Genomic DNA, 22,103 nt, shown 5'->3' on the forward strand with positions numbered 1-22,103 from the left:
TTCTCTTTAGTGACACCCACTCATCTGTATATTCATGTGACCTACACACACACACACACACACACACACACACACACACACACACACTCACTCACACTCACACACTCACACACACACTCACACACACTCACTCACACACACTCACACACACTCACTCACACACACTCACACACACACTCACACATACTCATATCTGGTAAGAAATGTCCCAACCCTATAAGGATATGACCAGCTGTATACACTGGCTGCTTGCTGGTTGAGCAGGCCTGGTCTAAATACCACATAGGGAGAGTGCCTTGCAACCCTCCTGTCTCTCCTGCTCCTGAAGTGTAGTGCCAGGAGTCTCTTCCAATGGTCATGTGAGGATGAGAGGCTGCATTGACCCCAAGGGAAGAGCTGTGTTTCAGTGGGAAGCCGAACATATGCACTGACCCAAGAGAAGAGTGGGGATTTCTGGAGCGGAGGGTGCAGGGACTCTCACAACAGGAGAATCAGAGACTTCATATCACAGGCAGAGGTCAAGCATTATCCTGATTGTCAAAAGCCTGCTTTATGGAGCCTACTCAGCCATGGGATTGAAATTCCTGCCATCACGGTGTCAGAATCATTTGCAGAGTTAGATAGTACTTAAAAAACAAAACAAAAACAGAACAAAACTCTTTGTTTTGGAGGAGGGGCACATGTGTCCGATGAGCATATGAGGAAGTCAAAGGGCAGCTTCAGGGAGTCAGTTCTCTATTCTATCATATGAATCAAACTTAGGCCTTGGTGTGTGATGGCAAATGACTCTACCATCCTGACCATCTCACCAGCCCTTTTTGGCATCAGATTTTTCCCAGAAGGGTTCAGAGCCTTTAAGTACACTGGTCAGAAAACAGGAGGCAGGAAGTAACAACCAAGAGATGCATCCTGAGCCCAGCGGCTTTTTAGGGGCAGCACAGACTGACCAGAGCTTTAACACCTTGGTGAGAGCTCGGATTTGGAGGCTGATTGGTGGATGTGGCCTCTTTGGTGGCACCTGAAAAGGCAAGTTAGCTTAGGGGCTGTTTTAGCACCCGTTGTTGTTGTTGTTGTTTTATTGAGGGAATCATGTAGCCAAGGTGGTACACTTTGCTCTCAGAGCGTCTGTTTTGAAGCTTATTTTGGTACGTATGGGCTAGCCCCCACAGTCTTTGAGCAGGTATTGGTGTGACATCCTACTTCTTGTCGCTGCATGAAAGTTCACCAGGGCTGAAGCCATGCCAACCACCCCAATCATCAAGTGGTCAGCTTTCCAGCGCCGTGACAAAATACCTGGGGAAAATCAAGTTAGTAAAATGAAAAGGTTTATTCTCACTCACGATCTTAGTCCAAGGCCACTCGGTCTCATCGTTTTGGGGCCTGTGTTAACATGGTACATCTTGGGATGAGTTTGTGGCAAAAGAGGCTGCTGGCCTCTGGCAGCTTGGAAGTAAGAGACAGAAAGAGGGCTCTGTATTCCCCTTTAAGCCTGCAACATCTGTGCCTTTGAACATTTCCAAACCCCAGTGAAGCCTAAGGACTGAGGAGGGTCAGAGTTGCAGGCTCCCCTGTAGGTTCTGAGGGAGATTTCTTGTACTTGATGCATGTCCATAGTGTGACAGTTCTGTTGTCTTTGCTCTCCTGCTCCTTGGTACTCTGACCTTGGGGTACCAAGAGCCTCCCTAGCTATTGTCTAGTAGGCAGCTCTCTCTGTGTCAGCTCTACCCACCCAGCGTCCCTGCATTTCTGCCTTCCCTTCCTCCACACACCTCACCCAGTCCTTAGGATGGCAGAATGGGTGGGGTCACTAACTAAAACCTCCCCACTCCTCTCTGCTCCTCTCAGAACGGGTTGAACGGCTTGCATCTGGCCTCTAAAGAAGGCCACGTGAAGATGGTGGTTGAACTACTGCACAAAGAGATCATTCTAGAAACGACAACCAAGGTAAGAACATTGGAAATTCAAGTCTGTGGGCCTTTGTGTATCTTCTCAAACTGCAGCTTGGAAACCAGCCTGAACATGGTCCTGGGTTTCCAGGGTGCTACTCATCACATCCTGGTTGGTTCTCCGAGTCCCCAGTGCCATCTGAACACACAGGACCCCGTTATGGTGGCTTCTTACTGCTTCATACAGGGACCTGGAGCTCTGTAAGCTCCAGAACTGAGCCCCAGCTGACATGTCTCTCATTCTGTGGCTTTAGGCAAGTTACTTGGGCACTGGAAAGTCTCAATGTTCTCTCCTGTAAATAGGGATTGTGTCACATATTTGCAGGATTGGTGTTAAAATTAACTGAGCTCTGTATATAAAGTACCTGGCATAAGAATTAGGTGGGATATAGTGACTGTGACAGTGCTGTCACTGAAGAAAGTCTGATCTTTCTGGCTTATCTTTCTCTAGCAAATCTTCCTGTTCACCCATAAATCTATTTTCTCCCTGATTGTTTACCTGAAGTGGCACTCCCTTTTATCAGGAACTATTTGGCATAGAAGCATCAATAAATATAGATTGCAAAAATATGACTTTTGCATTGCTAGGAGTGGAACCCTGGTCTTCATGCGTGGTAAGCACAGTCTACCACTGACCTAATTACAACCCCTAAAACGACCTTTACTTCTTATGGAAATGCAACATTAAAAAAAATCTTCTTTCTGTCTCATACTGCCCGCCCTCCTCCCAGCTCCATCTCCCCACGTCTCTGTCTCATTGCCAGAGTTGCCATAACCCCTCAATTCCTGTGTGATGCCTGTTAATGAGACTCCTGAACACAGCCTTGATTTTAGCTGTCTGCAGCATGCAAGCATTTTGCCACCTCTCAGGCAGAAAATGCAGCTGAACGATATAGAGAGAAGAGATATAATTTATATGAAGTGAACTTCCAAAATATTATGAAGGTAGAATCTGTTCTCAGGGTGAAATTCTCTAATTTTCACGTCATTCCCTGCTCACTCACCTGTGCAGTGAGCTGTGCTGCTCTCTGGGGGTGGCATTTCCTTCCAGCCCCTTGACAGACATCCGATAGCTTCACCTGCTCTTCCCGGGGACCGAGGGGGCAATTACTGGCTTCTAGTGTACCTGACCACAGCCTGCAACCTCTCTTCCCCGGTACTTCCCAAGAGCTGAGTAAATGCCACTCTCTCCACATCCTGCCCTTTGGTTTTCATTTTGTGATGAATACTTGCTCAGTAGATCTTATTTTGATAGACATTTATAAGCCAGGGAAGCTTTAGAATGCTATAGAGGAAGAGTGGGGTTAAAATAGGAGAACCTCAAACCTTAGGCTAGGGCAGACTCCAGGTAGACTGTGAAATTGTCCTGCCTCTCCCAGGCTTAGGAAAGATTAAAATAAACAAAGCAAGAGACCAAAACCTGCCGCAGTTCCTTAGCTGGGCTCATGAACGGAAAAGTGTAAGACAGATGCCTTGCCTCCTCTCCTTCCTCGCGAAGCCAGAAACTAGAGCCCTTCTTTGGGGGGGTGTTAAATAGACACAGTGACAACCCAACCTTCCTCTTCCTGTAGGTTCTATGGCTCCTTAAACGTGGAGAAATCAGGTATTTGTAAATCAAAATAAAATTAAATAATCTCTTCTGCTTCCTCAGGAACACAGAGGACCACACCCCTGTCCCATGACTCCCCCACAGGTCCAGAGGCCTGCTTGAGGCTTGCAGCTGGTGTGTGTGTGTGTGTGTGTGTGTGTGTGTGTGTGTGCGTGCATGTGCATGTGTGTGGTGTGTAATGGTGTGTCAGAGAGAAGAGGAACATGACTCCCTGTGCTTTTTTTCATGATCAGTGACTGGCTGGTTGAAGACTCAATTGTTTTTGCCTTGGGGCTCCACAGCTAGCACCCTTGTTCTCCTATCTGTGATGGTCCCCTGAGGAGACTGAGGGGAACCTTCTCCATCCCTTGCCTCTGTGTTTCAGAAGGGGAACACTGCTCTGCATATCGCTGCCCTTGCTGGTCAGGATGAGGTGGTCCGGGAGCTGGTCAACTATGGAGCCAATGTCAATGCCCAGTCTCAGGTAACGGCTTCCTGGTCCCCACTGTAGGCAAAGCCTTTCTTCACTTACATAATTCTTTTATGCTACATAGAAGACAAATTGGCTGCTGTGTACTTCACACACACACACACACACACACACACACACACACACACACACACACTATAGCTAGGACTAGATTTATTAATACCATGTCTCCAAGCAGAGATGCAGGCATTCTGCATTAATTTTCCAAGGCTAGACTACACATCCTTAGCATGGTGAGTTGTCATTGTGGACTCCATCTTGGTTAAACAGACCAGAAAAATCATATATTATGTATGGGTCATATGGGTAAGGGTGTAAGGCTTGGTTGGTTAGTGTGAAAAGGAAATGAGAGTAGAGGGGCAGGACGGGGGGCTGGATCAGCAGGTGGAAGAGAATACTGCTCTCACAGATTACCAAGGTTTAGTTTCTGGCTCTCCACATCAAGTGGCTTACAGCTGCCTGTAACTCCAGCTTCAGGGGATCTGATGCATCCGGCCTCCCCATCCGTGCGTGCACACACCCACACATCACAGATATGTGCACCTAGTTAAACACAAAGTAACCCTTTAAGTAGAGGAACGTGTGAGCTAGGGACTCACTCAAAAGGTGAAGAGGAAACACTTCTAAGGATTCCTCTCACCCCCCCCCCCCCCGAGTCTTGGCCTTTGGTAATAATTTCCCAGAGGCAAAGTGGGGGTATGAAGAGAGAGAGCCACGCCCCCTCCAAGTGAAAGAGGGTTTCCACTTGTCTTTTGAGCCTCTTCCACTGTTTTAATGTCTTCTTCTCTGGGTTTACAGAAAGGCTTTACTCCCCTATACATGGCTGCCCAGGAGAATCACTTGGAGGTGGTGAAGTTTCTGCTGGAGAATGGAGCCAATCAGAATGTGGCCACTGAAGTAAGCCCCTTGGGAAATGTGCTGGAAGTGTCTTGGGTACACAAAACAGATGATGGCCCACAGTCAGACTGCAAACAGATGATGTCCATTCAGACCTCCTTAGCACATAGTCAAACAACAAACACCTGGCCCACGTGGTCAGCTACCCACACAGGCAGACTGCAAGCATACAGTAAAGGAAAACGGAGTGCAAAAAGAAGAAGAATGCAGACACAGTGGGCGCACAGAGGAAGAAAGTGGGGGTAAAGGAAGGCTTCGTGGAGGAAGTGGCACTTGAGCTGAGCTTAGAGGATGTCAAGGACTTTGAAACCCCATCTCTTTGCTCTCCTTTGACCAGGATGGTTTTACTCCACTGGCTGTGGCTCTACAGCAGGGTCATGAGAATGTGGTGGCTCACCTCATCAACTATGGGACAAAAGGGAAAGTGCGCCTCCCTGCCCTGCACATCGCAGCCCGTAATGATGACACACGAACGGCTGCGGTCCTTCTGCAGAATGACCCCAACCCGGATGTGCTTTCCAAGGTGAAGGAATCCAGGGTGTACACCAGGGGGAAGCAGGCTGGGGCACTGGAGGACTATGGGCTAAGGGCATCTTTAGTTCCCAGCTGTGTCATCAGTGCCTGGGGCTTAGTGGTCAGCCGTAAGTCCCTGGAGAATACTGAGGTTATGCCAGGATGGCTCTGGCTACTTGGGGCATCCCAAATCAGCACCCAGGAGGGCAGGGTGGGCCTCCCTAAGAATGAAACTGTACCTCAGATGGGGGCTCTGGGTTGTCACCTCTTCCTTCCCTGCTGCCCCTGATGGATGACAAAGTCATCATGCCCAGTTGTAGAGGAGGAGGAAGACAGAAAGTGGAGTTCCTGGGGATGTGGGTGGCTATGCCCTACTCTCTGATATTTTACCTAGCCACTGTTTATTCAGTTAGGCCGCTGGCTGTCCCTCAGTCAGCTATGTTGCTTGACTTCCCCATACTGCCCGTCCTTCCACCTAGTCTACCACATCCCTGTCCCTGGGGCCCATTTGGGTGTGGTCTGAGGGTGTGGAGAAGGAAGATAGTGGAGCACTCTCCAGCCAGGTAGCTGAGTCACAAACCCTGTTACAGAGCTGGCAGTCACGTGTGCACCATAGGCCTTCTCACTGATGACTAAAACCTCTTCATGAGAGGTGATCTCAGTGTATAGTTTACCTTGGCCATGAGGCAAAGACTGGAAGGCACTCTGAGGTGGCTCTAAGGCTTTGGATACAGCTTGCCATGAGGGCATCTTCCCACTGACCAAAGCCTGCTTTCTATGTCGGGTCCTGGGTCCCTGTTAACATGTTTAGAAACCCTGAGCGAGCCTAGCAGTGGTGGTGCATGTCTTTAATCCCACCACTTGGGAAGCAGAGGCAGGCAGGTGGATTGCTATGAGTTAGAGGCCAGCCTCGTCTACAGAGCGAGTTCCAGGGCAGCCAGAGCTATACAGAGAAACCAAACAAACCAAGCCCTGGGCTGGTTCTGGGACAATGGTGCTGGTACGTTACAAGTAGTTCTCCCTCTCTGTCATGCCAGACGGGATTCACACCCCTCCACATCGCAGCTCACTATGAGAACCTCAACGTGGCCCAGCTGCTCCTCAACAGGGGAGCCAGCGTCAACTTCACACCTCAGGTAACGTCACTGGGGGGGGCCTGCACACTACCCCGAGTTTAGGGTGTCAGAATTGGGGTGCCCCTGCCTCTCTCGGACATACTCTCTCTAGCACCTTGGAGTCCACTTATGCCTCAGAGACACCTGGGGGTGGGCAGAGCCCCAATGTCTATTAAGATCTCTTCCTAGATCATCACTGGTCACCTGTCTCTCAGTTTCCACCAGCTTTGTCTGGAAAAAATTAAGAACTCCCCATGCCTGCTCTCCAGGTGAACACAGGAGGCAGGAGGTGACTGCAGATGGCTAGCTCTCTTCCCATCTGCTACGTTGCTCTGGGGGATGTGAGCTTGGTCAGTTGGGTATAGTTAACCACAGTACCATCAGGTCCTCACAGGTCCTGACTCTCCCTTAGGTGAGACAGGACTGCTGACACTTAAAGGGGCTGCTTGTTGTGCAGCAGTTGGGGGCTGGGGAGTCACCAGTGTGTACATTGCTACCTTCCAAAGAAGCGCCGAGTTCTGACCGGGCCCCCATTTCTTTCCCCCAGAATGGCATCACACCATTGCACATTGCCTCCCGCAGGGGCAATGTGATCATGGTGAGGCTCCTGCTGGACCGAGGGGCTCAGATAGAAACACGGACCAAGGTAGGTGCCAGCAGCCTTCAGGGCCAGGACATAGGGGTGAGTTCTGCCCTTGAGTCTCACTGGGTGATAGGTTCTCAATGAACAATGTGCCTCCTACCTCTCTGGGTGATCTGCTGTACTAGCTGGGTGCAGCAAGAGACAATCAAAACTGAGCCTGAAGCTGGCCTGATGGCAGTATCAGAATTTCCACACCTGGGAATGGCACTGTAGACAGACTTGTGCCACATAGCCACTGGTGGCTGCATTTTGGGCTTTCTGTTTTTCACTGTCTCATAAAGGATGAATTGACACCGCTCCACTGTGCAGCTCGGAACGGACACGTGAGAATCTCAGAGATCCTGCTGGACCATGGGGCACCCATCCAAGCCAAAACCAAGGTGGGTGCTCCTCCTTGGGTATGGCATCCTGGAGGCCACACTCCAAGCCAGCTGGACTTTTCTCTTCACTGTGACAACATACCTTATAAGTGCGACTTAAGGGAAGGAGGGTTTGCTGTGGCTCACTGTTTTAGGGAACGTGGTCCCTTGTGGTGATGAAGTCATGGTAGTAGTGGAAGGCCACACTGCAACTGCAGTCAGGAAAAAGACAAAGATGGTGTTCCACTGCCTTTTTCATCTTTATTCATTCTGTGGTCCCAGCCCAAGGGATGGTGTCACCCATATCCAGGGTGGGTCTTCCCTTCTCATTTAAACCTTTCTAGAAAACACCCTCAAAAAACACAACTGTATGTTTCTATGGAGATTCAAACTCCAGATGGGTTGACAATAATGGAGATTAATCTTCCCTGCTCCACCCTCTGCCAGCCTGATGCCCAGGTGCATCTCAGGTAACAGTGATAGTGCACTTCCTTCCCAACGTCTTGTTTCCATCTCATAATGCTAAATGCATTAGTCTGTCTCTAGATATCCTCACACTGTCTTTAGTAGTCCCAGCTCTGTATAGAGCGCAGAGTCCTAGGCTAAAGAGATGGCTCAATAATTAGGAGAGTTTTTTGCTCTCTTAGGGAACACAAATTCCATTCCTAGCACCCATATTAGGCAACTCAATGACTGTCTATAACTCACATGCACGCACACACGCACGCGCGCGCACACACACCCTCATATAATTTAATTTTTATTTTAAATAATTATTTTATTTAACTATATGTGTATTTTTTTAGATGTACATGCCTGGTGCTTGCAGAGGTCAGAAGAGATTGTCAGATCTCTTGGGACTAGAATTATCAATGGTTATGAGCCACTGTGTGGGTTTTGGGTATCAACAAGCTTTTAACTGCGGAGCCATCTCTTCAGCTCCTAAAGAGTTTTTTTTTTAAAGGAGTGCAAAGTCCCAGGTCCCTTCTGAGACTCAAGACAGTATCTTAAACATGATCCTTGTAGAGTCATAGCAAGTTACACACTTCCACTAGGCCATGGCACAGAGTAAACAGTCCCTTCCAGAAGCAATGAAAGATCAGACTAAAGCAAGACTAGATGCCAGCAGGGCAGACACAGAATCCTACAGCTCTGTGACCATCATCCGGGCTCATGTTGAGATAATATGTCCTTGCTCCTCCAGCTGCACTGCCTACAGGACACATAACCCATCTCTTGAGGCTCAGTGCCCTCAGCTTTCCTCAGCGAATACCCACAATGCAACTGACACTTCATCTTTCCATCTTTGTGCAATGGCTTCTTAGGGCCTGCTTGCTGAGACTCTGAGCCTGCCTCACATCGGCCTAAGAGATCTCCAGAACCATGACACAAGACCCCATAACCCCCTCAGTCTTGAATCTATGGACAACACTGCCAGGCTCTGCTGCCAGCCTGGGTCAGAGCCTAGCCCCACCCACATTGGCCTCAGTGTGCCTTCCAGCTGATCCTTAGAAAACTGCGATCAGGGAACCCCTGTTCAGAGGCACCCTATGTTGGGACTCTCTCCTTTCAGATGCATTTGCTTTCCCAAAGATGGAGTTGTCAGTGTGCTCTTGCCGAAGGATCATCTTCCTATTGTCTTAAAGGAGAGCCAGACATTTTTTAAATGGTGTTAATTTCTATAACAGTTACATCTACTTTATTTCCCCCTCCACAGTCATGTCTATAACTTCAGACTCACCCGTTCCTTGCCCTGCCAGACTCCACATCACCATACCTCTCTCCTCCTCTTGTTTTGCCCTCTCCCTGCACGCCCGGGGACAGCGATGGGCCTGAATGCTAGCCTATTTTGAGATTTCTTCCACCAAAACAAGTCTGTCCATTCCTTTGCATTCAGCCTCACCCTAGTCCTCAGGGCACAGTAGAAAGAAGCCCCCCACTCGTTGGCAGACTGTAACGTGAACGGATGCCTGTTCCTCTCGGAAACTGCATGAGCTGGGCTGTCTCTGCCTGCATTCATTCTTCTCAGCGCCCTGGTCTCCCAACCTCTCACCAACATGGTCCATTAAGCTCTCTATTCATAGCACGTTAGGACTTCTCTAGCCTGAAGCTCCAAAACCTACTACATTTCTCTTGCAAACCGGTTCCAAAGGGCTAGGAATTATATATCAGGTTTATTGTAGGAAACCGCATACTTCTTGGTACCAATTTTTCTGTGCTAGTTACTTTCCTTGTTGCCAGGACAGAATATATGACAAGCTCAAGAAGGAAGGGTTGGGCTCACTGTCTGGATATAAGTCCATCACAGCAGGGAAGTCATGGTGGCAGGAGCGAGAGGCAGCGGGTCACATTAAACCTACAGTCAGCAAACAGGTGAAGGCAGGTGCTCAACTCTTTCTCCTTTTGTCCTGGACATGAGCCCATGGGATGGTGCCCCCTAATTTGCAGTGGGCCTTCACTTTTCACTTACACCTTTCTAGAAACACCTTCAAATATACCACAGGTGTTTCTATAGTAATTGTAAATCCAGACACATTGGCAATGGATATGAATCACAACACAGACCCAGGATCAGTCAATTCTGTAAAACCAGAGATATTGATTCTAAATGTGATGGTGGTCCCTGTGGCATCTACCAAAGGACCTGCCATGATGGAGGCAAGACTTCTTAGCTTAGCTTATCTCTGTTTGTTTGTTTTTGTTTTTTGTTTTTGTTTTTCAGGACAGCACTGGCTGTCCTGGAGTCACTTTGCAAACCAGGCTGACCTCGAATTCATAGCCATCTCCTTGCCTCTGCCTCCCTGAATGCTGGGATTACAGGCATGTGCCACCACAGCTGAATATCTTACCTTATGATTAATAGTCAGCAACCTTTTTATCTAAGGATCCAGGTATGTTTGACTTCATGGACAATATGCAGAAAACTATGCATGGACAATATGCAGGCAAGTGGCTGTGTTCCATAAAATTTTGTTGATGGGCTAGAGAGATGACTCTGTGCTTAAGAACACCTGCTGTTCCTGCACAGGACCCAAGATCAGTTTCCAGCACCCACATCAGGTGGCTTACAACCTCCTGTAAGCACAGCTTCAGTGAATCCAGCGCCCTCTTCTGGCCTCTTCTGGCCTCTGTGGGCACCAGCATGAGTCTGTGCATACACATATAGACACATATATATACATGTACAACACACACACATGCAGGGATTCATGTACGCAATAACAAAAAAAAAACAAAAACAAAAACAAAAGCAAACAAAATATATCCAGGCTAGTGAGGTAGATCAGTGGGATGAGGGTTCTTGCCACCAAGACTTACAACCTGAGTTCACTTGCCAGGACTCATGTGGTAGAAAGAGAGCACCGACTCCAGAAAGCTGTCCTCTGACTTCCACACGTCCACCATGGTACAGACGTGCCTACGCACCACCCCAGAGATATACACAATAAATAGAGTGTTTTCCAATCAAAAAATTTTAAAGAGATCTAAGATCTGCTTGTTGTCCTTTATCCACTCAAAGACACATCACTGAATGCCCACCACACAGGTTGCATGTATTTATTGGGCTCTGTGACCATTTGGGAAGCATGAGCCTTTGCAGCTCAGGACATAGGAGAAAAGACAAGCCCAAGATGGCGACTGAAAAGTAGATGATTTGCAAAAGAGGAAACCAGGTCAGACAGAGTGAACGGAACAGACCAGCAAAGCCCGGGGAACTCCAAGGTGGTCGGAGAAGGCTTCGTGGAAGATGTGGGGCTGGCTGGTAGGGCTTGAGGATTCGGCAAGGTGGGAAGAAGACATTTTCATCAGAGCCAAGCTCCTTTGGGATCCGCACCAAAGAGCCGTGTAGACAAGGAGGAGGGAGTGGCACTGCCATCACTGCCCTTAACCTAAAGCGATGCCATTGCTTTATTCCTCTTCCTCCAGAATGGCTTGTCCCCAATCCACATGGCGGCTCAGGGAGACCATCTCGACTGTGTCCGACTTCTTTTGCAATACAATGCAGAGATAGATGACATCACCTTGGATCACCTGACTCCTCTCCACGTGGCAGCCCACTGTGGCCACCATAGGGTGGCTAAAGTTCTTTTGGATAAAGGGGCTAAGCCGAACTCCAGAGCCCTGGTGAGAGGCGTCTACTGTAGGGGTGTGGCTACTAAGGCAAAGGAATGGGGGGGGGGGCAGAACTGCATGGGTGCTGCAAGGGGTGGAACCTTAAGCAAGTGCACACAGGGCATGTGAGTTTCTATGCCACAATCCATATCCAGCTGGGTGTGGCCTCCTGCACTTGTGGCCGTAGCCTCTCCAACGGGCTGAGGTCCACTGTGGGTTTGTGCCCAGGAGATATTACACTGGAAGTGGTGTTTTATGGCATGCCATGTGGGTTCAGGGGCACCAGTCAGACTCAGAGCTGAGAGGCAGTAATGTCTAAGAAGCTGAGAAGCAGGCCTGGCCTTCAGCCTGCTTCAGGGTAAGGATGCACTGGCTTGACCTAGGTACCTCTCCTCTTAAAGGGGACGTGGCCACAGCCCTGGGAGGCAACAAGTTCAGGCCTAAGGCAGAGTCCTCCCATGGATGTGCTCCTCCCCTTCCTCCCCAGGCCAGAGGCCACTAAGGTGGCTCATGGTCCACAGAGCATGTCCAGGATCCTGGCCTCACACTGCCCATTTTCAGAGGAGAACTGGAGGCCCATGTACCCTCCAGAGGCAAAAGACAGATGTTTGTTTCTCCAAACCTACTTGCACTGACTGAGCAGAGAGCAGACTCTAGGGTCATTGAAGCTTCCCGAGTTTGGGGCTATTCTGGCATCGGGGTTAGGATGTGCTGCCCTGTCTGTTGTACAATGTTTGGCACCATCTCTGATGCCACTAAATCCTAGCAGCCCTGTTCCCCTACCTGTGACAGCAAAGATATGGCTACAACTCCACTTCCATTCCCCATAACCTTGCCCCCCGCAAAAAATTAATACCTGACCTTGTTTGAGTAGCACTATCCTGTGAAGTCCAGGAGAGGCAGACAGACACACAAAAGTCTGTCGCTGTGCAGGGGTGTGCCAGTGTAACACGCCATGAAGCAGAATCCACTTCACTCAGTGTCCAATAGAAAGAAAACTGTTTGCCTTCAAAATGTACTCTTTTAGTGTATCCAGAAATATGGTAGAATTAAAAAGAAAAAACAAACTTGTTTCGAAACACCATGTTCGGGCTGGAGAGATGGCTCAGCCGTTAAAGGCTAGGCTCACAACCATAAATATAATAGTTCGGTTCCCAGCACCCACGGCTGTCTCTCCAGCCAATTAAAAACAAAACAAAACAAAACAACAACAACAACAACAACAAACCCACAATGTTCAGAAATGTGCTTGATTGTAGAGAGGGGGTCACCTGTCTGTTGTCTTTTCCTGAACAGACATGGTCCGTCCCTTGGTCTATGGGCTCTTGCTGGGGGGCCGGGAAGGGGTTCCCTCTAAGTCAAAAGGCAGTGATTTGGCAACAGTCTGAGTTCCTCAACTGTATGCTTTGTGTGGGCCACAGAATGGTTTTACCCCGTTACACATCGCCTGCAAGAAGAACCACATCCGTGTCATGGAGCTGCTGCTGAAGACGGGGGCCTCCATTGATGCAGTCACTGAGGTAGGAGAAAGCGTAGGTGTGTGTGCCTTCAGCCCTGGGCCCCTCTCTGTGGCCTGGCGTAGCCATAGCTATGTGTGGCTATGGGTGTGCATGTGTACACGAATGAGCGTGTGTGCACGTATATGTCAGCATTTCCCATAAGGGCTGGATCAAGATGACCCATAGACAAGAGGGCTTTTCAAGATGGGAAACAATTGCTTGAATTGTAAAGTGGTGCAGCCATTTTCCTAAGAACAAGTCCACCTGATTTAAAAGTCTGTTTTCTCGGGTAGCCATTCCTGGAGCTTCCCCAATATTGTGACTTGCTCTTCTCTGTGGGGAAGGCTCCCAAGTAGCATATGCCACTCTGTCTCTTCTAGTCTGGCCTGACACCTCTCCACGTGGCCTCCTTCATGGGACACCTTCCTATTGTGAAGAACTTGTTGCAGCGGGGGGCATCACCCAATGTCTCCAATGTGGTAAGTTCTTGAAGACAGTGAGGGCTCTTGGCATTGGTGTACAGCTCTGAGCGAAGCTGCAGAAGGAGGTCCCTGTTTTCTCTGCCCACGGAAACGGGATTCTCAGGATAGCAGAGGCGTCAGGTCCACGTGGGGTGAACATTCCTCGCTATGGATGCTCTCCCAGTTAAATTTGTCACACGTCTGTATATCTTTGGAGCTTTATTTCGGAACTTCTATAAGTGCAATCTGGAAATACATTCACACGTTTGCATATTCATTAGCTCCAAGGTTTGCTTTCACATATGTATACCTAGAATACTGAGAGAGAGGGAGAAAGACAGAAACAATGACTTCCTGGGCGACTCCAGCACTTGGACAAAACCCTACCGGGCCCAGGCAGCAAGCTGAGCTCAGCGGGCATCCATTCGCAACCCCAGCATGCCATAACAGTTCAATAATCTTGTTCTTTTGCAGAAGGTAGAGACCCCGTTGCACATGGCAGCCCGAGCAGGGCATACAGAAGTGGCCAAATACTTGCTCCAGAGCAAAGCCAAAGTTAATGCCAAGGCCAAGGTGAGTTCTGGAGGCAGGGAAGGGAGGGGCTGGGAAGCAGGTCACTCAGACCTGATGAAAGGAAACCATTCTCCCCGAGAGCCAGGGGTTCACAGTCGTTGACACTCCCACGTGAGGCACGCTAGGAACTCGGGTTCTGTTCTGTCGGTGTTTGTGAGGGGCAGAGATATTTTTGTATGAGAGAAGTGTTTCCCTAGAGCGGCAAAGACGAATGCGTAGGGAGCAAGCCGAGTTTCCTGGGCCAGTAAGTAGATGTGATTGGAGGAAGAAAGTTGGCAAGATGGTGTCGCCAGTGAAAATCAGCCAGGCATCACCTGAGCTAACAGGGAGGTGGGGGGTGGGGGGAATCCTCTGTTGTATATTTGATGATGAATTAAACCGTGCTATTGGCTCCCAAGTCTGCAAGCTGACAGGCTGTGTGGCAACAGGCCTCTGTGGGTGACAAGCTCTTTTGAGCTCCTCTGTTGGAGCCCGGTAACAGATAGATACCTCATCAATGGAGGCCCCACACCACGAGCTACAGCTGGAAGTTGGAGGAGAGTGGGATAAATGGCTGTCTTTCCCCCATTTTGGTGATCTGGAGCCCCGCGGCTGCTGGCAACAGAGAACACCAGAATAGAGTTCAAACATAGGCATACCAGGCAGAAAGAGCCTGGCAGCTGGGGCTTGTGGAAATAGCAGTTGGTTTACTGAGGATCTTTTCTGTCCTGACACTATGACCCCTTGCTGTCCATCAGCTGCTTGGTGTGAACCCTAGTGTTACAGTTCCCACTTACAATTGGGGGAACTGAAGCTTTGGACAATTAAGTAGCCATAACCATGAGGCTAGTGAGTTGTAAGGATTGAACGAAGCAGCGTATATTAGTTTCCGTAGCTCAGAGACTGGAAGAGATCTCCAGTGGTTTTTTGTTTGTTTGTTTTTATTTTCTCAAGACAGAGTTTCTCTGTGTAGCCTGGGCTGTCCTGGACTTACTTTGTAGACCAGGCTGGCCTCAAACTCACGGAGATCCACCTGCCTCTGCCTCCCAAGTGCTGGGATTAAAGACATGCGCCACCAGCGCGCCCGGCCCATCGCTGAGTCACTTGCACTCGCTGGCCTCACCTCCCAGTGAGCTGGGCTTGGGAAGGTTAACATTTCTAGTTCTGTGCTTCCCCCCTGGTTGCTGGCCTCACCTCCCAGTGAGCTGGGCTTGGGAAGGTTAACATTTCTAGTTCTGTGCTTCCCCCCTGGTTGCTGGCCTCACCTCCCAGTGAGCTGGGCTTGGGAAGGTTAACATTTCCAGTTCTGTGCTTCCCCCCTGGACTCCAGGACGACCAGACACCGCTTCACTGTGCCGCTCGCATCGGCCACACTAGCATGGTGAAGCTTCTGCTGGAGAACGGCGCCAGCCCCAACCTGGCTACCACTGCTGGCCACACGTCCCTGCACACTGCAGCCCGTGAGGGCCATGTAGACACAGCCCTGGCCCTGCTGGAGAAGGAGGCATCGCAAGCCTGCATGACCAAGGTACAGCCCAGCCACTGTTCCAGTTTGCAGAAAGTAACAGGCCGCCAAGGTTTAGTGGCCCAACACCTGGAAAGTGGAGACAGGAGAGGGTCAGGAGTCCAGGAAGGAGCTCAAGGCCAACCTGGACAACATGGCAAGCCTGGATTTCAAAAACCCAAGCCAGAAACAAAACAAAATGAAAAACTGTTATCTGTGTGTGTGTGTGTGTGTGTGTGTGTGTGTGTGTGTGTGTGTGTATTTTTAAGAAGCAGTAGGCTGGGCCTGAGGCTCTGAGGGGATCCCCCATCTAACCTTTTTTTGTGGTTGTGAGACACTGTAGGCCCATTGTGTCATCTCCTTCCCCATAAAGGGCACTGTCAGGCTCTGCTCCAACCCAGGCTTTCTGCTTCTCCTACCATAGTTAAGTTGCTAGGCGTTTGCTGTAGTCCAATCTGACAGGCTCCTGAGATACTGGAAGGATCAAAGGGCTCCAGGACTGCGAAGTAGCTTGGTAGAGGAGTGCTTGCCTGGTATGTGCAAGGCCCCAGTTCACTCTCCGGAGATTCAAACAAAAACTGGCTAACTAGGTAAGATGCTGATGGACATAGTGGCACACGCCCGTGGTCCCAATACTTCAGAGCATGAAGCAAGGGGATCTGGAGTTCGAGGCCAGCCTGGACCACATATTAAGATTGTCTTTAAAGGAACAATAACAAAACAGCCAAAAGACACACCCCCTGCCTCTCTGAGTCAACAACCATTTGACAAGATCGGAGGCAGCTTTCTCTTCTCATGTTAGAGTGTACCAGCAGGTACTGCGGAGGCTTGGAGCCTTTTGCGAGGATCAAAATACTCAGGTCTTTTTGTCCCGTTGGCATTCCCATGCTAGTTAAGGTAGAAGCCCTAACCATGCCTTCTGTCAGAGCAGTGGCACTGGCTCCCGTGGTCCTGATGGCCTATGTTTCTCCTCAGAAAGGATTTACCCCTCTCCACGTGGCTGCTAAGTACGGGAAGGTGCGGGTGGCAGAGCTGCTATTAGAACGCGACGCACATCCCAACGCGGCCGGAAAGGTGAGTTTGAACTTTCCTCTCCTCTTGGGTTAGAGGAAAAGAGAGAGAACATGGACGGCCTTCCATTGAGAATGGTCTTTGGAGAAAGCAATCCTGACAAAAGCCTTGGAAGGACTTGGTACCTGCTCCAAACAAGTGTGATGATGTCATGGCTCACTTCCCCACCCCCACTCCACCCTGGGGATGAAGAAGGGGTCCTACACCTTGCTGGAACTGTCTTTCAGTGGCTCTCTTTCAGGACTGGCTTTGGGCAGATTTTTTCCCCACAGTATTGATGATAGGACCCAGCACTAGAGTGTGCTAGGTGAACTCTCTACTGAGCTATACCCCTAGCCTTAAATAAAAGATTTGTTTTCCTAGATTTCATTGTGATGGAATGAAATCTGGGGCTTGTGCATGCTGGCCGAGGTCTCTATCACTGAACTATGTCCCCCAGCCCAGTTTTGGGTGGGTACTTACCTGGGGAAGAAGGGTCATGGATTGAAGAGTGGATCCGGTTGCCTAAATGATACCTCACAGGGGCGAAGCTGTTCATTTCCCCTCTGCTTTGTCACTCTGCAGAACGGCTTGACCCCCCTGCATGTGGCCGTCCATCACAACAACTTGGACATTGTCAAGCTCCTCCTTCCCCGAGGTGGCTCCCCGCACAGCCCTGCCTGGGTAAGACCCCTGGATCAGCTCCTGTCTAAAGCTGTGGTTCTCAACTTTCCTAAAGCTGGGACCCTCCAAAATATGTGTATTATAGTGTATTGTGTATTATTCCTCATGTTGTAGTGACCCCCTCAACCATAAAATGCTTTTCATTGGCACTTCATAACTACAATTTTGTCACTGTTATGAACTGTAATGTAAATGCCAGATATGCAGGAGATCTGATACGCAGCCCCCGTGAAAGGGTCATTCAACTCTCAAAGGCTGAGAACCACTGGTCTTAAGCAACCTCAGAGGTTTTGTGTTTGACTCTATAAACACAGACATGTCAACACACCTTTACAAATACCAGCTGCAGGATCACTGATGCTCTCTGAGGGCTTGTTGCATATTCTCACCTACAGTGGGCAATACGTTCAGTCAGAAGGCCCTTCACAACAGTGGAAATCAATTTACACCCAACATGTCAGTTACCCCAAGGGCTACATGCTGCCTGTATTTTGTATGCAGTGATGGTCAAAGGTCTAGTGCGTGAGACTCTTCCAGAGCCACGGGTCTTGTTCTCACGGACTTCACTTAGTGGGGCTGTGGCCCCTGGGATGTCTCATCTGTAGCCAGTTTTCCAAGCATTCTGGTGTTGGATGCAGTGGCCATGCCTGGGGGCTATCCAGGCTCTCATGAGCTCTCTGGACCTTGAAGCAATATGAGGTTCACCCTAGTATATTCTATTTTTGTATATAGACATTGCAATGAGGGCTTTCACACCCATATACTCTGCATGGGTTGCACACCTGGCTTATTAAATGTGTTGCCAAGTATAGGACTCCATGATCCTCAAGAGACCAGGGAAGGAGAATTAAAAAAAAAAAAAAAAAAGCCAGAGGGCAGAGGAGCCTTTTGGGGACCAGGCTACCCCTAGGGAAGAGTGGGGTTTGTATCTGTGAGAGGCAGTAGAGCACCATGAGACTGGTGGCCAGGAAAAGAGAGAGTCGTGGCCAGCACAGAAGAGACACCCATGGTCCCTGCACCAGGAGCTCTGCCTTGTAACGCGGGGGGGGGGGGGGGGGGGGGGGGGGGGGGGCGGGGCGGGGAAGGTCAGCCTGAGAATGATTTATGGCAGTGCTCAGTCACACAGTAGCAGGGGTCTCAGTGCTGCCCACCAAGGAGCGAGTCATGCAGTGGGACACTGTGCACTTCAACAGACACTAGCCAGTTTCACCAATGGGGAGGAGATGCCCTTCGTTTTCCCTGCTCGGTAGAACCTCACCTCAACTCACAGCATCCTGTCTCCTGCCAACACAGCGCGTCTCAGGAAGCCCTTGTCTTCCTCAGGCTCTGGCCCTACTCCTGCCTCCTGTGCTAGCGAGCCCTACGTCATTGTGCAGAGGCAGCACACAGCCGGCTAAGATGTTGACTTACTCCTGCTTCTAAAAATAAAAAGCCGGACTCCCCTCCTCCTCCTCCTCATTCCCACTTATATAAAAGGAGCTGGAGCCAGGTTCATGATATTTAAAGAGAAAGAAAGGCAGCCCAAAGCCTGCACAGATGGGGTTTGTTTCCATGGCAAAAAATAGTTTCCAAAGTAGTCTGGCAATTTTGTAGAATTTCACAGCAAATCCCTTTGCACCCAAACCAAACTCTCCCCTTCTTGGTCTGATGCTAACAGACTTCCTCCTGAGAACACCCCCTCCCTGCTCTTACTTCCTTAGGGAAAGGAGCCTTTTACCTTTTACTGGCATATATCCCTGTCTGGCCTCTCCCGGTTCTCTGACCTAATTGTCATTTCTCCTTGTCACCCACAAAAGGTCATCATTCCTTTTGTCCTGGTTTGGGGGACACTCTGGTGGGTTGGTCCATGCTCTGAGATGGTCAGTGACTCATACATTCCATTTTGACCCAAGGTGACCTGGAAAGTTTAGCCATCTCCAGGGCAAGCTTGCCCCGGACAAATCAGAGTCTGCTCATGCCAGTGTGTTAGATACCCATAGCAGCCCAAGTGACCTGGGATTGCTGGTGGTACATCCAATGACTGTGCCTTGGACATAAAATTAAAAAAAAAAAAAAAAAAAAAAGCTTCCATAAGCCTTGCTTGCTCCTGATTCACTCTGAGATCTCAACCAGAAATGTTGGTGGACCCTCAGTAAGACAGTGGGTGGCAAGTGACAGTTCAAGGACACTTTGAGGAATGCAGGTCAGTGTGGTAAAGCATGTGTCTGGAGACACACAGTAACTGTCTGCTGTGTAGGCTAGGTAGGCATAGGTCCAGGAGGTCATGGACCCTGCCCTAGAAGTCCTCTGGCTTGGCACTCCTCCACTCTGAATATATTCCAGAGCTTGGCTACTCAAAGTGGTTCGTGGGCCAGCAGCCCCGGCATCACCTGGGGACTGGTTAGGAAGCCAAAGCACCTTCTGGATCCGGTTCTGCACTGAACAAGGTCTCAAGTGTGATGCACACACCACAGTTCAGGAAGCCAACAGGACTTACAGGGTCAGATGTTCATTGAGTAATATTGAGTAAAGCTTGTCACCTCAGAGTAGCTTTATCACAAGCTAGGGCAGTGGTACAGAAGCCCATCTTCCTTATAAGTGGTTGGGGGTAACACTCCAGTAAGGTCATAGAAACAGTTTCTAACAAGGTGACCAACTGGCCCACTTGTCACCTCTCTGCAGTAGGATGAGGAGCTTACTTATACTAGAAACCCAACCACTGACAATGTTTTGCTACCAAAATGACATAAATAAGTGAAATCTAAAGTTTGGAGTGGTAGTTTAACACCTATATTTCCAGCACTTGAGAGCGCCTCAAGTTTGAGGTCTCCCTGAGTTATATTGTAATTCCAGGCCAGCTTGGACTACAGGGTGAGACCCTCATACAGCTGGCATGGTTAACTGGTTTGACCAACACTTGCCATCCTGTCTTGCCCAGCAGTATATGGCAAAGCCATCACACACGATGGCACTGTTCTCATGCCTTACTTCTGTAAAGCGCTTCCTTGCAAGTACATAACTACATTTGATCCACCCAGTATTTTTTTTAAAGAAATAAACAAAGCAGATGTTTCCCCTACTGTTAATGTTCTTTAAGACTATGTAAGGAGGTCTAGGTGGTGGAATATTGTCCTGGGGTGCAGCTAACATGGAGTAGACAAGAATTGACTAGCTCCTCCACATCCTTGAGGACCCAAAGAACACTACGCCCAATCCCACCAGGATAGATTTCTTTCAGAAAGTTATTAAAAACAGTACGGCCAGGCAGTGGTGGCACATGCCTTCAATCCCAGCACTTGGGAGACAAAGGCAGGTGATCTCTGAGTTTGAGGCCAGCCTGGCCTACAAGTGAGTTCCAGACAGTCAGGGCTATGCAGAGAAATCTTGTCTTGAAAAACCAAAATAAGGGGAGGGGGCTGGAGAAATGGCTCAGAGATTAAGAGCACTAGCTGCTCTTCCAGAGAGCCTGCGTTCAATTCCCAGCAACTACATGGTGGCTCCTAACTATCTATAATGAGATCTGCTGCCTTCTTCTGGCCTACAGGCACACATGCAGGCAGAAAGCTGTACACATAATAAATAAATCTTTTAAAAAAAAAGAAAGAAAGAAAAAGAAAGAGAAGAACAATAATGCATACTTAAGAGGAAATGTTAGCTTCTCAAGAACCAGTGTTTTGTTGTTGTTGTTTTTGTTGTTGTTGTTTGGAGATAGAGTCTCACTATGTGGCCCTGGCTGGCTTTAGGCTCATCCTGCCTCAGTCTCCAGAACACTGGGATTACAGATATGTTCCCTGCTTCTCTCCTGAGTCCTTCCTGCCAGGAGGGAGAGATGGGGAACTTTAACTCTTCCCCACCTTACCTTCAAGCTGGAATCTGAATCCTGCTTGGCCATGGTGCTACCCGCCCAGCAGCTCATCTGAGAAAGATAATATTAACAGATGGTGAGGAGGGTACAGAGCGCAGTCAGCTCTGGGAGCCTGCAGCTCCAGATCCAGACCCAGCACTTTATCTATTTGGTTCATTTAACACGTTTTCCTTGATGACCACAGCCTTGCTCAGAGGATGAGCCAGGCCTAGCCCTCTCTTGTGCCCTCCTGCCATGACCTCGGGTCACAGGGCTCGGGGACCTTCTTCTGTTTCAGAATGGCTACACTCCTTTGCACATCGCTGCCAAGCAGAACCAGATAGAGGTGGCCCGCAGTCTGCTGCAGTATGGAGGGTCAGCGAATGCAGAGTCTGTACAAGGCGTGACCCCGCTTCACCTGGCTGCTCAAGAGGGCCACACAGAAATGGTCGCTCTTCTCCTGTCAAAGCAAGCCAACGGCAACCTGGGGAACAAGGTAGGCCCTTCTGAGTTTCCCATATAGTGTAGGGGTCAGCTTAGGTGCTAAGTACCTGCTTGCCAGTGTTCTGCATGAGATGTATGGGTGGGACTCTGATAACAGCCCTGGGCAAGTTTCACCTCAGTATCATTCTGAATCCACAGCTGGCTCATAAGGCAGTGAGCCCCGAGCCTTTATACCTTCCTGAGTGACAGTGCCTTTCTATACTCCCTTGAGGATCTACAAAGAGACCTCCATGGAAACCCAAAGTGTATTTGCCCCAGTGTAGGCCAGCGTCTATGCTCAGGAGTACTTTGCACAATTTGGAACTGAATATCTACTTTTTGTGATGGATGACATGTTTTCCTTGGTGTCATCCATCCCCTCT

The 22,103-nt window shown here is 49.3% G+C and overlaps 1 protein-coding gene across 1 annotated transcript in view; it reads left to right on the top strand.

Moving 5' to 3' along the window:
- Window positions 1–22,103, top strand: part of Ank1 (ankyrin 1) — a 175,543-nt gene that overhangs the window by 107,510 nt on the left and 45,930 nt on the right. Inside the window, exons 3-17 of the mRNA XM_051170036.1 lie at window positions 1,846–1,944; window positions 3,920–4,018; window positions 4,823–4,921; window positions 5,259–5,444; window positions 6,472–6,570; window positions 7,097–7,195; window positions 7,474–7,572; window positions 11,479–11,676; window positions 13,086–13,184; window positions 13,544–13,642; window positions 14,099–14,197; window positions 15,507–15,704; window positions 16,656–16,754; window positions 17,316–17,414; window positions 21,536–21,733. Of these exons, the coding sequence (XP_051025993.1) occupies window positions 1,846–1,944; window positions 3,920–4,018; window positions 4,823–4,921; window positions 5,259–5,444; window positions 6,472–6,570; window positions 7,097–7,195; window positions 7,474–7,572; window positions 11,479–11,676; window positions 13,086–13,184; window positions 13,544–13,642; window positions 14,099–14,197; window positions 15,507–15,704; window positions 16,656–16,754; window positions 17,316–17,414; window positions 21,536–21,733 (1,869 nt within the window). The remainder of the gene's footprint in view (window positions 1–1,845; window positions 1,945–3,919; window positions 4,019–4,822; window positions 4,922–5,258; window positions 5,445–6,471; window positions 6,571–7,096; window positions 7,196–7,473; window positions 7,573–11,478; window positions 11,677–13,085; window positions 13,185–13,543; window positions 13,643–14,098; window positions 14,198–15,506; window positions 15,705–16,655; window positions 16,755–17,315; window positions 17,415–21,535; window positions 21,734–22,103) is intronic.

The sequence above is a fragment of the Acomys russatus genome, chromosome 27, assembly GCF_903995435.1.
Source record: "Acomys russatus chromosome 27, mAcoRus1.1, whole genome shotgun sequence".
Lineage (NCBI taxonomy): Eukaryota > Metazoa > Chordata > Mammalia > Rodentia > Muridae > Acomys > Acomys russatus.